Consider the following 15,534-nt stretch of genomic DNA (forward strand, 5'->3'; position numbering starts at 1 on the left):
CCCAACTGGCTCTTGGAAATTACTCCTTATCTGCTCCAGTTTTCTTTGCACTCCTCTGTCCGGATAAATGAGTCCCACTGAGAACAATCTCTATTAGGTATAAGAATAATGTATATAAATTCCTGCCATGCACTGAGGAGGACCAAAGGTCCGAAACAGAGGCGCCGCGCTCGCTGATATAATACAGATGCTGTGACTCCTACTGTATTTTGCCTGAGGAAGCGGGATGTATGGCCCGTGAAACGCGTTGCATTGTTTTTTGGAGTTCCGAATAAATTGTTAACTGTCTGAATCACAGTCCTTACCTGTGTCTGTTTGGAGGGGGTAAGACCACCTGCCTCCTCTGTTTAACCAGTTGGTTTTTTAAGTTCATTTAATTACCTTTTATTCTTTTGGCGCCTCTGTATCTTGTACACTACATTGAGTCCACCCTGGGTGGAGGGTCGTTACCCTATTTTCCTGTCTACAGAGAGCGACTTTTTATTCCTGAGTGGGGTCAGGATTGTTCTCCCCACCTGCCTATACAGTGGTTGCCTATTGGTAACCCTGGTTTGTAAGTATAATTTTAACTTCTCATTTAGTTTGTTGTCCCCAAGACGAATTACACTATTGGGGCTCTTGGTGTCCCTCTGCTTTAAAAGTCAGAAACAGGCTGTCTGCATGTTGGGTTGATGTGGCTCTGTAAAATTTAAAGCTATAGACTTGCTATACACACCAAGCAGTTCACTCCGCTCCTCCAATGAACTTCGCCTGACCGTCCCCCGCATCACCCAGTCCCATGCACGCCTCCAGGACTTCTCAAGAGCCACTCCAACACTATGGAACTCCCTACCTCCACCCATTAGGGCAGCGCCCTCCAACACCTTCAATAAGGCCCTCAAAACTCACCTTTTCACTCTGGCCTACCACCCCTCACAAGTTCTCTAAACCCACAGCTGAACTCTGGTCCCCTACCTCTCATGTCCCTACCTCTCCCTCTAGATTGTAAGCCTTTGGGCAGGTTCCTCCTCCTTTTGTGTCCTACCTGATCATGCACCTCCATTACTGTAAACCCATGATATGCATCTGAGTGAACCTAACTTGCCTAATCTCCATGCTCCCATCCAGTGACTGACTAAGCATTACCTTGTAATCATACTGTGCTGTGTGATCTGGTTTTCTTGTATTCCTGTATTGTCATATTGCTGTATGTCACCCCTAAATATTGTCTGTAACCTAAATTAATGTCCAGCGCTGCGTAATATGTTGGCGCTTTATAAATACAATAAATAATAATAATAATAATATACACCAGCGGTTCTGGATGTAAGCCTGGCTTCAGAGACATAAAGAGATAACTTACATATTCAGTAGAGGTGCATTGTGGGTAACCATAGATGTTCACTTAAAACTGAATTATCGCAATTTCTTTCTGCTTTATGAAGGCAAACCACACTTTTGGTCTCTTTTATTCCCCTATACTTTTCTAGTGGTTTTGGGTCGCCCCGAGCTGCTTGGTTACTGTGTTATAATGTTCTAATGTATATTACATCCTTTGTATGGCACGCTAATTATGCTCCCTGTAAAAGTTCAAGGAACCTTCATGGAAAATTTGAGAGGTTTGCTGCCCAAAAGGGCTGACTTAAGTTAGATTCTGGATCATTTTGTGTTGAGAGACATCCTCTACCTACCATCTCATGTTTGATGGCATCTTAGTTGCAAGCTGAATGTTTTGTTTATTTTTTAGGCGTGTGATCCAGATACTACTGCAGCCATGGAGATCAGCAGGACTGTTGAGCAACTGGAATGGCTTACAAGGAAATAAATATGGCAGCCTCCATATCCCACTCAGTTCAGGAGTCATTTAATAAAGCTTAGTGCTATTATTTATATTGTCTGAACAGACATAGGTGGATCACCTTCCCGGCAATCTAGGCACTTGCTGATGGCCTGGTGGGTGTCCACAGTCCTGGCTGTCTTAAAGCGGAACTGAATATTAAGCTGGCCACTAACAGTCCAATTTCTAGCGAAAAATCGTTCGAGCGATCAGAAATTCTGATCGGACGAAAAATCGTTCACTACACCATCAACTAACCAATCATTGCTTCCTATCTATCACGACCCATTCGGGCGACATTTTTTTCACTCGTTCATAATCGATTGTGTCCACCAATGGAGATTATTTACAACCAATCCGATCAGAATTTCTGATCGCTCTAACGATTTTTCGCTAGAAATTGGACCGTTAGTGGCCAGCTTTAGCATAAAACAAACAGTTTCACTTACCTGGGGCTCCCCCAAGCCCCCAACAGCCATCCTGTCCCACGCTGGTCCTGTACAATCCTCCATTCTCCTGCCGCCAGCTAGTTTCATTACCGTTGACTTGTATGTCAATGGCAACTGCGCCTACATACCCCGGGGCCACGCCTACCATTCTTTGCGTTACCATCCACTGCAGGACGGTATTTCATTTGCAACTCTCTGCCAGTCTAACAAGAGCATGGCAGTGTCACAGATCTTCCCAAGCCAAAGGTTTTTAAGCACAGCAATACTGCTAGACTGCATGCAGGTCATGTTTCCCTTATGTGTGTAATGGTATAAACATTGCTTGCTTTCCAAAAACTATGTGAAAGGTAGGACTGAGAGAGGTACTTATCGCATGTGTCCTGTTCCGCTGAGTATACAATAAACACATTCTGCCACAATAAAAATGTTATGTCCACAGTCAATATTGGGGTGGCAGCGTGAGAGTAATGGAATACTTTGCAGCTGAGGGACTGAGAGAAGCACAAAGTGGAGGGAAGGGCAAGTGGTGTGAACACTGCGGGCTCCCACCAAAGCTTTCCTAATGGGTCCCGTTATCAGTAGTTGTGCCTCTGTGCCGATGTCACATACATTTCTGTTAAAGTGAATGGTCAGGAGTCCAGACACTGGGGACTCCCTGAACCAGGGACTGTCAGCGCTATAATCAAGGATTCAGCTTGTGCCTGCCCCCCGAACAGTAGAATGATGCAATTCAGACAGCAGCTCTACCATGAAGTTATGCTATAAGATTTTTGATCTGGACAACGTTGAGCCATCGTGGAGGGACCTTAGATGGACAGTTAATAGTTGAAACTCTCTCCATAAAACGACTTGGCAGAGAGGATTGAGTCAAGGTTTCTCCACAGTGATGCCACAGATTGATCTCCTGTTACTGGCAGCACTTGATTGCAGTTGTTGCTCTAAAGGTGTCAAAACCAGGTATTACATTTATGAGGTAAATTACTTTTTCACACGTGTATTATGGGTGTTGGTGGATGTTTTTCTTCACAAACTTGACAGCTACTGGCAGTTCTGAAAACTGTCAGCAGTAAAGCTCGACTTTTATTAGAATGCCTTAAAATAGGTCCAGTGAAGGATATTGGTGTTGAGGAAAAATGTCAGTTCTAGGAAAGGGTGGTGCCACCCACCAATAATATAATGGTTGAAAGGAGCATAAGACTTAACAACCGTACTGAGTGCACTCAGCATACAGCATAATATTAGTAGCAGCAACAGCCCCATATGAGAATAGAGAGGAGCTGCAGCAAATACACACAATGGACGGTAACTGTTTTGATGTACATAGATTTTCACCAATAAAAAAACGAATAGAGGTACGTATCTATATCTGAACCCACACATAGTATATCTACACTGAGTGGCCAGGAAACTAGAGACACCCCTTATTTGAAAGTAAACCAATCCAACAGTGGCGTAGAGTAACGTAACAAAGCAGAGTTGTTATATAAGAAATGCTCAGCTTCAGACAAGAGGCTTGATTCATCAAGCTGCTAAAGCAGCACAGCTTAATGAGAGCTTAAAGTGGGATTGTCACCATAAAAGTCAAATTTCAACAGCAACTGGTCTGAGTGTATTACGTGACAAAGATGCTAATCCTGCATTGCAAACTTTTTTTTTGCTGTTATGGTTTATCACATACTTTAGGAGCACTGGCCCTATAATTGCCATTGCCATTGGCTGGCAACACAGTTGCATGCTGGGGGGTCTTTATCTAGAACAGTGATCTGCAAACTTGGCTCTCCAGCTGTTAAGGAACTACAAGTTCCACAATGCATTTGCCTTTATGAATCATGACTGTGGCTGTCAGACTCCTGCAAGGCATTGTGGGACTTGTAGTTCCTTAACAGCTGGAGAGCCAAGTTTGCTAATCACTGATCTAGAATATATTCCTCCTCTTCCCTTTGTTTCCCCCTTCTTCTAATGACATAAGACAGTGCACTTCCTAGTATAGACCTCAGTGGGAGTGTCTGAAGACTCTGGGAGTAGGGCAGGTAACGAATACACAATAAGCAAGAGAAGAAGAAGGAAAAAAAAAAAAAAAAAGAGCGAGGGAGGAAATGATGGCAGGATTAACTTGACTCAAGGTAACAAAGATGGAAACTGTCTAGAATAGGATTCTCTGCTTTTCCTTTATAAAATTCACAGGAATCATAACGTGGACAGTGCAGTACATCTGTCATGTAACTAGTACTAGTATTTATCTACTTATATATGTGTTTTTTTTTTCTAGGTTAGCATGAGTGTCACTTGTTCTTTAATGAGTGGAGCGCCTGATCCTCAGGGAACCCACCCTGCCATCTCTATCAAGGCAGAGTGTGTGTGTGTGTGTGTGTGTGTGTGTGTGTGTGTGTGTGTGTGTGTGTGTGTGTGTGTGTGTGTGTGTGTGTGTGTGTGTGTGTGTGTGTGTGTGTGTGTGTGTGTGTGTGTGTGTGTGTGTGTGTGTGTGTGTGTGTGTGTGTGTGTGTGTGTGTGTGTGTGTGTGTATATATATATTACTTTTTCTTGTCCAGAATGCAACACCCCCACTGAGCATCATTTCAAAGCAGTACAGTAGGGTGGCTCCACCCACAGTGCTGAAAAGATCCAGCATTATTGGTGTTGCAATTAAGATTGCAATTAAAGTGTACCCGAACTATAAAGTAATGTAAAAAAAAAATCACATACTTACCAAAGGAGAAGGAAGCCTCTGGATCGTAATGAGGCTTCCCTCGCTGTCCTCACCATTCCCCATCGCTTGCCAGGACCCCTTTTAACATCATGGCCGCTTCTCTTCTGTCATGAGTACGGCCATGCTGCAGTCACGCAAGCACAGCCACGCCTGCACAATAACACAGAGCTGCTTGGGCATAAGCGGCTCTGTGATCCCGCACAGGTGTGGCCGTGCTCTTGCAGGCGCAGAACGGCACCGCATGTGCTTAAGGAGGAGCGCGGTCCTGATGTGTTTGCAGACAAGGCCTTGTTGGAAATCTTCTGGGAGTCCGTGCTCTGCGATGGGGGACTGGAGGACACAGAGGGAAGCCTCATTAGGAATCAGAAGCTTCCCTTTCCTTAAGTATGTGATCTTTGTATTATTTAATGGCTCGAGTACACTGTGAGAGCCCACTTCCACTGTGAATCACAAAACGCAATCACAATGTGATTGAGTTGCATATTATTTTTCTATATTTTTTATTGGTTGTTGAAAAATCTAATGTTCACAGAACCAAGCTTGCAAGTGTTTGTGGGAAAAACGCAAAAAATTCGCATTTTAAAATTAGTATGGTACTTTTTATGTTATCATTGACTGTAATGTAATTGTGATCACACAAAAACTGCAGCAGGGAGAGCGATTGCGAAGATGACACAATGTTATTAAAGAAACGGATGGAAAATCTATCTGTTGAAAAGGGCTCTTAGGAAGGCTTTTATATGTCTTTAAAGAGGAACTCCAGTGAAAATAATGTAATAAAAAATGCTTAATTTTTACAATAATTATGTATAAATGATTTAGTCAGTGTTTGATCATTGTAAAATCTTTCCTCTCTCCGATTTACATTCTGACATTTTTACTGCTGGCAGGTGAGGTCACTGGAAGTAGCTACTGATTGCTTTTTTGGCAGTTGGAAACAGCTGTAAACAGCCATTTCCCACAATGCAACAAGGTTCACAGACAGGAAACAGCCAGGAGCATGGTCCTCACAGTTTCCTGTGGTAGGGGTTTCACCCCAATATCAGCCACTGATTGGGATGAATTTCAATTCTTGGTCGCGGTAGTTCTTACACTCCATACCTTACCTTGTTTCTTATCACAGTTTACAGCACACCCCAGAATAAGCTGCAGCAGTCGCCCCATTTCTGTTGGGTCTGATAGTTCTGCGATTTGGTTGAGGTCAGGGAGGAGAAATTCAGAGATTTGCTGGTCTAGAACCTGGCAATGGTATAAATATAGACAAAGTGATTTATAAACATAGAGAACAAGGCTATGAGGGTTTAAAAGCACAGCAGATCTTCTATAACATGCTAGTTATCTTGTTGTAGCGCTGATGGTATCATTTCTGATCTATATACTAGTCCCAGACGAGGAACTCAAAACGGTTTAATCCACAAATTCAGTAATACAGCTAGGCTATTAACATTTTCAGGAAGTATAGGCCAGCAATTAAATGATAAGTGCACTTACAACAGAAACTGGCAGTGACAGCAATTATGTAATTAATACAGATAAGGATGCTGGAAATGTGCAGTACAACACTTGGATGGGTGCATGCTCAATGACCAGGTCTGTATATATAGGGAACATGTTACTAAGTAGTGAATCTTTGCTAGTTTTGATGTGTAACTGTATATTGAATAGTTATATTCACGTGTAATTCCATGCTTGGAGCATTCTGGTGGTGGCAGTGTGATGAGTGCACCGCAAGGAAAGGGGTTAATAGCTAATGGATGTGGGTGCTGATGTCCCACCCACAACAGGCCCTGATGAGTGCAATCACATGGGCGAAACGTGTAATGAAAATTGAACTGGGGGTGGGACAATACCCACATGGCCGTGCTTGTGTCTTTGGAGAGATGTCTATGGTGTTCTTATGAGCAGCACTGATTATCTTTTGGCACGTGAATGTAATTTTAAACCTTAGTTTATCAAAGAGATGGTTTTGAGCTATTGCAATTTCTACTTACCTGGGGCTTCCTCCAGCCCCTGCAGTTCCTGGGCTCCGACGGAGTCCGCCCAGTCACGTCCGTTCCACCACTCAAATTCCTGGTAAAGTCCCTAACTGAGCCAGTCAGGGACTACAGAGAGAGTACTCTGCACCTGCGCAGTTACAAGTCGTAACTAACAGCGCAGGTGCAGAAGCACACAGCCACTGGAGTGCGACCAAGGAGGCGTGCGGCCAGGACCAAGCATCCATGACAGACCCAGACTACCGGGGATGACATCGAGAGGACGGACGGGACTGGACAGACATTGAGAGAGCCCACGGCCTACTGGAGGCCAAAAAAGCCCCAGGTAAGTATAAAACCTTTTGATTGCAGTGTCTCACGTTTACTTCTTAGGCAAAGAAAAATTGTTCAGAGTAGAAGAGTGGGTTAAGAAGGAACCATACTGAGGTATTCTGGCCTGGCATACCTCAAAACTAATTTGCTTCTGTTTACTATTCAGGAGAGCCCTGGCTGCATTTGAACTGCTGTTTGACATGCAGATAACACTGCTCTAATAACCTTATAAAATGCAAAAAAAACAAATGAAGAGTGGGCAAAGGCAATTTCTCAGTAGGGTTTGTACCATATGTACCTTTATTTATCTCATCATGACACCTGTCAGTTCAGGTATGCTTTCAGTCTTTTTTTCTTACCTCGTGGTAATAATCAACAATTCCCTGAAGGATCTTCTTCAGATTATTGATCTAAACAAGAAAAAAAATTATTACAGTCAGATAGTTATTTGCCATTTACGGAGACAGATAATTAGAAGTCCCACAAAGAAGAACTGCAATCAGCCAGAGTAAACACAAGCTATTACAGTTCCTTTCTCAGACTGTATACATCTCATTTTCATTACATAATATTTGCATATGTTACAGATTTAAACTGCCAAACACCATTACCCTCGCACTATCACTTGTGTTTCTATTCCTTCTAGGAAACTCACAGGCCCAGACAGATACCAAGGAACTACAAATCCCACGAGCCTCTAGAGGCTACCCAGACTACACTGATTCAAGCTTCTACTGCAGCCTTATCACTCCAACTGTCGGCATCAAAAGAACAATCATTTATAAAGCTGGTGAAATTCAAACTTTTCAACATTTTCTCTCATTTCTCACTTCTGAAATGCTGCATGTCATCATTGCCTAGGCTGTGACATCACTGGGAGGGCGGAGTTACATACCAATATACAGCAATATATAGATGAAAGAAGCATTTCTGATGCTGAAACTGGGATAATTAATGTATGTTATTAAATTCCAGAGGTATTTTAAAATTTGAACAAGGTAAGATGAAGAGAAGAAGGTGGAAACGACAAACCTCTAAGAGGATATCTGTGGAAAGGAACATTCCTCGTAGAGAGTGGCAGTTATGCTGTAGGGTAAACTGATACTGTATATACTCGAGTACAAGCCTAGAAATTTAGGTCTGATTCACTTCATAAAAGTATAGGGGTTAACTTAAAGGGATACTGTAGGGGGGTCGGGGGAAAATGAGCTGAACTTACCCGGGGCTTCTAATGGTCCCCCGCAGACATCCTGTGCCCGCGCAGCCGCTCACCGATGCTCCGGCCCCGCCTCCGGTTCACTTCTGGAATTTCTGACTTTAAAGTCAGAAAACCACTGCGCCTGCGTTGCCGTGTTCTCGATCCCGCTGATGTCATCAAGAGCGCACAGCGCAGGCCCAGTATGGTCTGTGTCTGCGCAGTACACTCCTGGTGACATCAGCGGGAGCGAGGACACGGCAACGCAGGTGCAGTAGTTTTCTGACTTTAAAGTCAGAAATTCCAGAAGTGAACCGGAGGCGGGGCCGGAGCATTGGGGAGTGGCTGCGCCAACACAGGATGTCTGCGGGGGACCATTAGAAGCCCCGGGTAAGTTCAGCTCATTTTCCCCCGACCCCCCTACAGTATCCCTTTAAACACGAGTCACAGGCAACACTGAGCACACTGATGTGTGTACTAATAGTGACATTCCCATTTGCAGCAATTTATCCAGTGGTAAGTGATACTTTGAGGAAAGGAAATGCTAAGAAAACACAGGTCTGAAAGTCCTGGCCACAACAGTTAACAAGGAAAGGACAGGGGAGAAATACTGGGCTGCATAAAAGGGAGTGAAAAATTGCAGCACTTGGGGGCCTGGAGGCAGTACTGGCTGCAATTAAGGGACAGGAGGGGTTAGTTGCTGCAATACTCTATACAGTGCAGCCATTAACTTTGCCGGGTAGCCTTATACTTGAGTCAATAAAACATTCCAGCTTAAAAGGAACTTAAACTGAGACGGATATGGCTTTTTACTTTTAAAATAATACCAGTTGCCTGACTCTCCTGCTGATCCTGTGTCTCTAATACTTTTAGCCACAGCCCCTCAACGAGCATGCAGATCAGGTGCTCTGACTGAAGTCAGACTGGATTAGCTGCATGCTTGTTTCAGGTGTGTGATTCAGCCACTGCTGCAGCCAAAGAGATCAGCAGGACTGTCAAGCAACTGGTATTGTTTAAAAGGAAACATCCACATCCCTCTCAGTTAAGGTTCCCTTTAAGAGAGTGTTGAATATTGGAGTCGACTTATACAAGAGGTCGACTTGTATTTGAGTATTTATGGCAAGTACACTTTTGTTCAGATGGGTCTTTATCCTTAAAAACTCATTCAGTTGTAAATATCACTTCATCCTTATATCATTTGGGCAAAAATAAAAAAAACTAACACATACCTTAATACGTCGATTATCTCCAACATCGTCTTTAATTCGAGAAAGCCACGATTCATCAAACCAAGTGCTATCTCTGAAGACCAAAAATGACAAGTCAGTCTTGTAGAACTCACACAGGAAGCGCTCTTTGCCCTGCAAAGGGTCTACGTTTACAAGCAAAGGTTTTTGAAATCCTTTATTTGCACAGCAACTAGCCACACTCCTCACATCCAGCTGCATTGATTGTCTGCTATTCCTGCTTTGGGCCATGGAGGCAAACATGATTAAAACTTAATATTGGTTTGCTAAATTGCTAAAATGTGAAGCTAGACTATTCTGTAGAAAAGTAGTGCCCTAAACGATGATCATCTGAAGCAGTAACTTACATCTGGTGAAGAACTTGGGCCATGGCACTAGAGCTGCTCAGGTCTTCTATGGTCTTACAGGGGGAACTGATGTTAAACGTCTCCAGCTGTAACAGGGGAAGATAAACATGTCATTTGTTGAATTATGGAAGTAAATGTTCTCAACATCACAGTAACATGTTCTTAAAGAGGAACTCCAGTGAAAATAATGTAATTTAAAAAAAGTGCTTCATTTTTCCAATAATTATTATGTATAAATGATATAGTCAGTGTTTATCCATTGCAAAAACTTTCCTCTCTCTGATGTACATTCTGACACTTATCACATGGTGACATTTTTACTGCTGGCAGGTGATGTCAGTGGAAGGAGAAGCTGCTTGCTTTTTTTGGCAGTTGGAAACAGCTGTAAACAGCTATTTCCCACAATGCAACGAGGTTCACAAACAGGAAACAGCCAGGACCATGGTCCTCACAGTTTCCCGTGGGAGGGGTTTCACCACAATATCAGCCATACAGAGCCCCCCGATGATACGTTTGTGAAAAGGAATAGATTTCTCATGTGAAAGGGGGTATCAGCTACTGACTGGGATGAAGTTCAATTCTTGGTTACAGTTTCTCTAAGTTTATCTTACTTATGATATTTATATAGCACCAACTTATTCCATGCTGCTTTAGGGCTTGAGAAGGTGGATGTTTGGGTTTAGCTCCTGTCATGCGTTTCTGACACATTTTAGGCCAAACATGAGGGCAATGATCGGATCTTATGAACTAATAGTATTATTTTGTATTGATATTGCACTGACATTTTTTGCATTGCTTTACAGAGCACATAGGGGTGTATGATGAAGTAAGCAGAATAGCATATGTAAAGTATTACCACAGGATGAGTAGATGCATCTCATGTCATATATTGCATTGTGCTCTACTCATCGTTTGGTAAGACTTTACGCACACAAATGACTTAATTAGTTCAGAGCCAGATCATCCACACGGCAAATCTAGGCAGTTGCCTAGGGCTTGGAGAGAGTCTAAGGGGCTGGTGGGTGCGGCTGTCTTGCCTAGAACCCCATTTCATCTTAATCATTTTCTGGTTCAGTTTAACCTAATGGGGGGGGGGGGGGGGGGGGGCTTCTTCCAGCCCCTGAAGTCCTTCAGGTCCCTCAGTGTTCTTCTAGTTTGATGTGTTCCTCTGCTATCTGCCTCTGAAAGCTGTCATGGGCTGCTGCGCATCTGCAGCCCCCATCACTCTCCTGTGGTCACGAGCATTCTGCGCATGCACAGTTGCAAGTTTTACACAGTTTTGCACATGTGAACGCTTCTGGCTATGGGAGCACGATCGAGGCCGGGGCCCTGTATGTGCAGTAGCTTGTGACAGGGCTCAGTTGGACAACTTTTAGAGGCGCATAACAGTGGATCGGGAGGACAGTAAGGGACCTGAAGGTCTAAAGAGGGCTGGAAGAAGCCTTATGTAAGTTAAAGTGTAGCAGAGCTGAATCAAAGAAAAAGTTTTATACATACCTCAGGCTTCCTCCAGCCCAATCTGCTCGGATCGCTCCCATCCTCTGCAGCTTCGGGAAACGGGTTCCGTCACTTCAGCCAGTCGGGGCCAGTCTACGCCGGAGAAGTGCGCCCTCTATGTATCTCTCCAGCGGCTGCTGGAGAGATATGCAAACAGCGCACTTCTTTTATGTCAGACTGGCTCAAGTGACGGGACCCGGTACTAAAGCTGGGGGCAGCGGAGGACGGCGGCGTGGGAGCAATCCGAGCGAATGGGGCTGGAGGAAGCCTCAGGTATGTATAAAACTTTTCATTTGATTCAGCTCTGAGTCACTTTAAGAATGCCTTTGGGCCACTTAAAGAGAATCTGAATTGAAAATAAAAAAAAAGTCGGAATAACCGTGCCATCTATACCGCCTGTGTAGTCTACTACTCAATCTCTTTCTCCTCTCCTGCGTCCCATCTGTCCACTGTGATCAATGCAATTCTCCATCCTCCATTTTAAAAATGGCCGTCACCCCCTAACAGCTTCCTAGTCAGCACACTGTTAAACTGTAATATCACCCACTTGAGCCATAGGGAAACACTGACATTACCTCACACATTCAGTTGTAACTGACAGCTGCTGATATATAACTGACAGCAACTGGTGCATTTCAGTTCTGACAAAATATTGCCAGAACTGGAATGGAGAAGAAAATGGTGAGCTTCTGAGAGGAACTGACAGTGAGGTAAGTATGTAATATTCCTTTACAGCTGTGTCATGTGTTTCTTTTAAATCATTTTCCTCGCTTCAGGTTCCCTTTAAAGTGAGTCTGAAGCAAAATAATAAAAAAAAACAAAAAACAACTAATCACCAAAGGAGAGGGAAGGCTCTGGGGTCCCATAGAGCCATCCTGCTCTTCCTATGGTTTTTTCGTCCCAGCATTGAGTCCCCCATTAGCAGTCTCCGACCGATGGGTTCGCTGTTCTCTGGTGCTGCTGGGGGCTTCTCGCGCATGCGCAGTACAGAGCCGCCCGTCTTTGGGAGCACCGAAGCCTCCCACGGCGGGGGATATGAAAGGGGGAGTCAGCGCTGTAACAAGCAGACCAGGAGAAGAATGGGAAGGCTTTATAGGACGCAGAGCCTTCCCTCTTAGGTGAGTATCTGTTTTTGTGTTTTTTTTTATTTTGTTTCAGACCCCCTTTCACGCAGTTTAGTGCATACGCCCCATAGCTACTACCACAGCTGTCCCTCAAAGGGACTCACAATCTAATGTCCATACCATAATCTACTTTTGGAAACCAATTAACCTATTAGGAGGTTCTTAATATGTAGGAAAAAACTGGAGTGCCTGGAGGAAACCCATACAAGCATGAGGAGAACATACATAATCCATACAGAAAGGCTTTTGACTGGGGATTGAATTTAGGACTCCCAAGATTGCAAAGTGAGAGTGCTACCCATTATGCCACTGTGCTGTCATGCAAAGGTGTGTATTGCTATCAATGATGTATATAGTGCCATTGTCTTTTATGGCACTGTACAAGGAAGGATATGACCCTAGATGATTAAAACAGAGGCCATAAACATAAAGGTGACAATAAATAATGCACATTGTCTAGCAACACATACAGGAAACAGTGGGGATAAAGTCCTGCTTCTACTGGCTTACGATCTAAAAGAAAAAAGGAACAAGGAGGGAAAGGCAGCAACTAAATTGTATATCATGTGGCAGTGAGGTCATGTGGCAGTTGGCCTGAACGATTTTAGGAAAAAATTGAATCGAGTGATTTCTGTCCGAAATCACCATTTTGATTCGATTCACAATTTCCTTCAAATCAAGCTTTGTTCCCCCACTGTGCCTGTTTGTTCCCCTTCTGTGCCTCTCTTTGTGCACACTTTCTCTCTCTCTGTGTCCCCTTAATGTCTCTTTTTGTGCCCCCTTTATGTCTCTTTGTGCCCCGCGTCTCTCTCTGTGCCCCCCCCCCCCGTGTCTCTCTGTGCCCCCTCTGGGTCTCTCTCTGGGTCCCCCGTGACTTGCTCTGTGCCCACTCTGTATCTTTGTGTCCCCTGTATGTCTCTCTCTGTGCCCCCGTGTCCCGCTTTGTGTCTCTCTCTGTGCCCCTTTTGTCTCTCTGTGCCCACTTTGGGTCTCTCTCTGTGCCTGCTGTCTCTCTGTCCCTCTGTGTGTTCACTCTGTCACTCTTTGTGCCCCTCTCTGGGTCTCTGTGCTCGCTCTCTCTCTATGTGCCACAAGCTGCGGCAGTGTTGGACATACCTTCCACCATGGGTCCAGCGATGCCCCTCTATCCACTTCCCCTCCTTCAGGCTCTAATGCACAGCATAGTTCCTGTATGTCATGTGGCATACAGGAACCAGGAAGTATGCCGTGCACGAGAGCCGGCAGACGGCGATAGAGGACAGACAGTGTTGGACTATGTCCAACCAAGACGATGCTGCTGGACACACGCACCAGGACTTGGTAGAAGTTTGAAGCCGCTTCTTCAAACTTCCCCCACGCAGAAGTGACGTCATCACAGAAATCACCGCTTTGACGATTCCAAAATCGTGATCTTGGAGATCGCAATTTCGGTTTACATTCAATTTATCATTCAGGCCTTTGTGGCAGCGAGTTCCTGTGGCAGGGTCTGCCAGAGGTATTGCCTGAAGAAATTGTGGCTGGTGGATATATATTAGGTGAAAAAATTAAGAGCTGAGTTGCGACTGTATATTTTTATACTGCACTCTGTTTTATCCTGCTATGCTGTCAGTAAGAATGCGCTGTATAGTGATGATAAATGCATCATATATACAATGAAAAATAGACACGAATATAATACAATTATTCCAGAAATCTGAAGTGATATCTGAAATGGGGGTCGATTCACAAAGCTTATTAATTTTTACCTGTAAAGGTGCCCATACATCTAGCAATTTTGGCAGTTGATCGACCGAGAGACAGATCTCTCTCTGATCGGAACTGATTGGAGAGAGATGTGGCTGCAATAAACCGCAGGCTGATTCCCAATCGATTTTAGCTATAAACCTTCCATGAATTGGCCTAGTGGCGCCGCCTGCGGCTGCCCTCCCCCTTAATTGGGACAGCCGCACTATTCCTCATACACACACCTCCACCCCCACGCGTCCAACCACGTGGGGTGTGGGGATTTCATTAAAATCCGTTCAGCCATTGTTGCGTGATGGAGTAAGAAACATCCAAACTTTCTCATTTATAATATTAGTGAGATGATATTAGCCCTACTAAGAAATTATGTGAAGTCCCTTTCTGGTTTCCAGTATAGGATGAGTTAAAAAAAAAAAAAAAAAACCTTCAGTTGTTATCTATGCAAAAGAGCTTCTCTGAGCTCTCTGACCCAACTTGGTCGAACTCTGTCCCGTTTTCTGAAGAGTGTAAATAGCCAAGAAACAGAGATAGACAGCTTGAGATAAGGTTTTATTGCAAGAAAGTTGAAAGCGTCTTTAGCGCTGCTTACAACTTATAAGGCAGAGTGTGGATTCTAAACTGCAACTATGACAGTATGATGCAATGTTATAAAGAAAGCTAAATAACTGAAAATAAAAATATGAGACTCCTTTCTTGGCTACTAATGTACTATTTATTATCTGTACTACACATACAATTCATTATAACATAAAAGTTTATTTTCACTTCAGATTTGCTTTAATTTGTGTAGCGTATGGAAGAACTGGCAGATCTACTGCCGACTGTACTCTGAGGAGGGAACCATTCTGTCGCACTGACAGCCTAAGAACACAATGGGGGCACAGTTAGATCAGGCAATCCACATAGACAAAAATCACAAGAGCCAGCTCTCACTACTTCTGTAAGCAGGAGCCTCTCAGTGGCCATGATGCTCCTAAAGAGGTCCGGTCTAAAATAGGAGCCATTCTGATTGCAGAGAGGTTATTGGATTTTATTTTTGTAAGCTTATTTTAGATTCTGCATTTAGAAATGTAATAGTGTTGCGCCAGAAGCGTGAGATATTT

The 15,534-nt window shown here is 43.9% G+C and overlaps 1 protein-coding gene across 1 annotated transcript in view; it reads right to left on the reverse strand.

Annotated features, from left to right (window-relative positions):
• The window catches only part of HOOK1 (hook microtubule tethering protein 1), a 105,348-nt gene that overhangs the window by 54,285 nt on the left and 35,529 nt on the right, over positions 1 to 15,534 (reverse strand). Inside the window, exons 2-5 of the mRNA XM_068239390.1 lie at positions 10,068 to 10,153; positions 9,703 to 9,775; positions 7,638 to 7,688; positions 6,079 to 6,211 (exon numbers count right to left, since the gene is read on the reverse strand). Coding sequence (XP_068095491.1) covers positions 6,079 to 6,211; positions 7,638 to 7,688; positions 9,703 to 9,775; positions 10,068 to 10,153 — 343 coding nt within the window. The remainder of the gene's footprint in view (positions 1 to 6,078; positions 6,212 to 7,637; positions 7,689 to 9,702; positions 9,776 to 10,067; positions 10,154 to 15,534) is intronic.

This window comes from Hyperolius riggenbachi, chromosome 6 (assembly GCF_040937935.1).
Source record: "Hyperolius riggenbachi isolate aHypRig1 chromosome 6, aHypRig1.pri, whole genome shotgun sequence".
NCBI classification, from domain to species: domain Eukaryota; kingdom Metazoa; phylum Chordata; class Amphibia; order Anura; family Hyperoliidae; genus Hyperolius; species Hyperolius riggenbachi.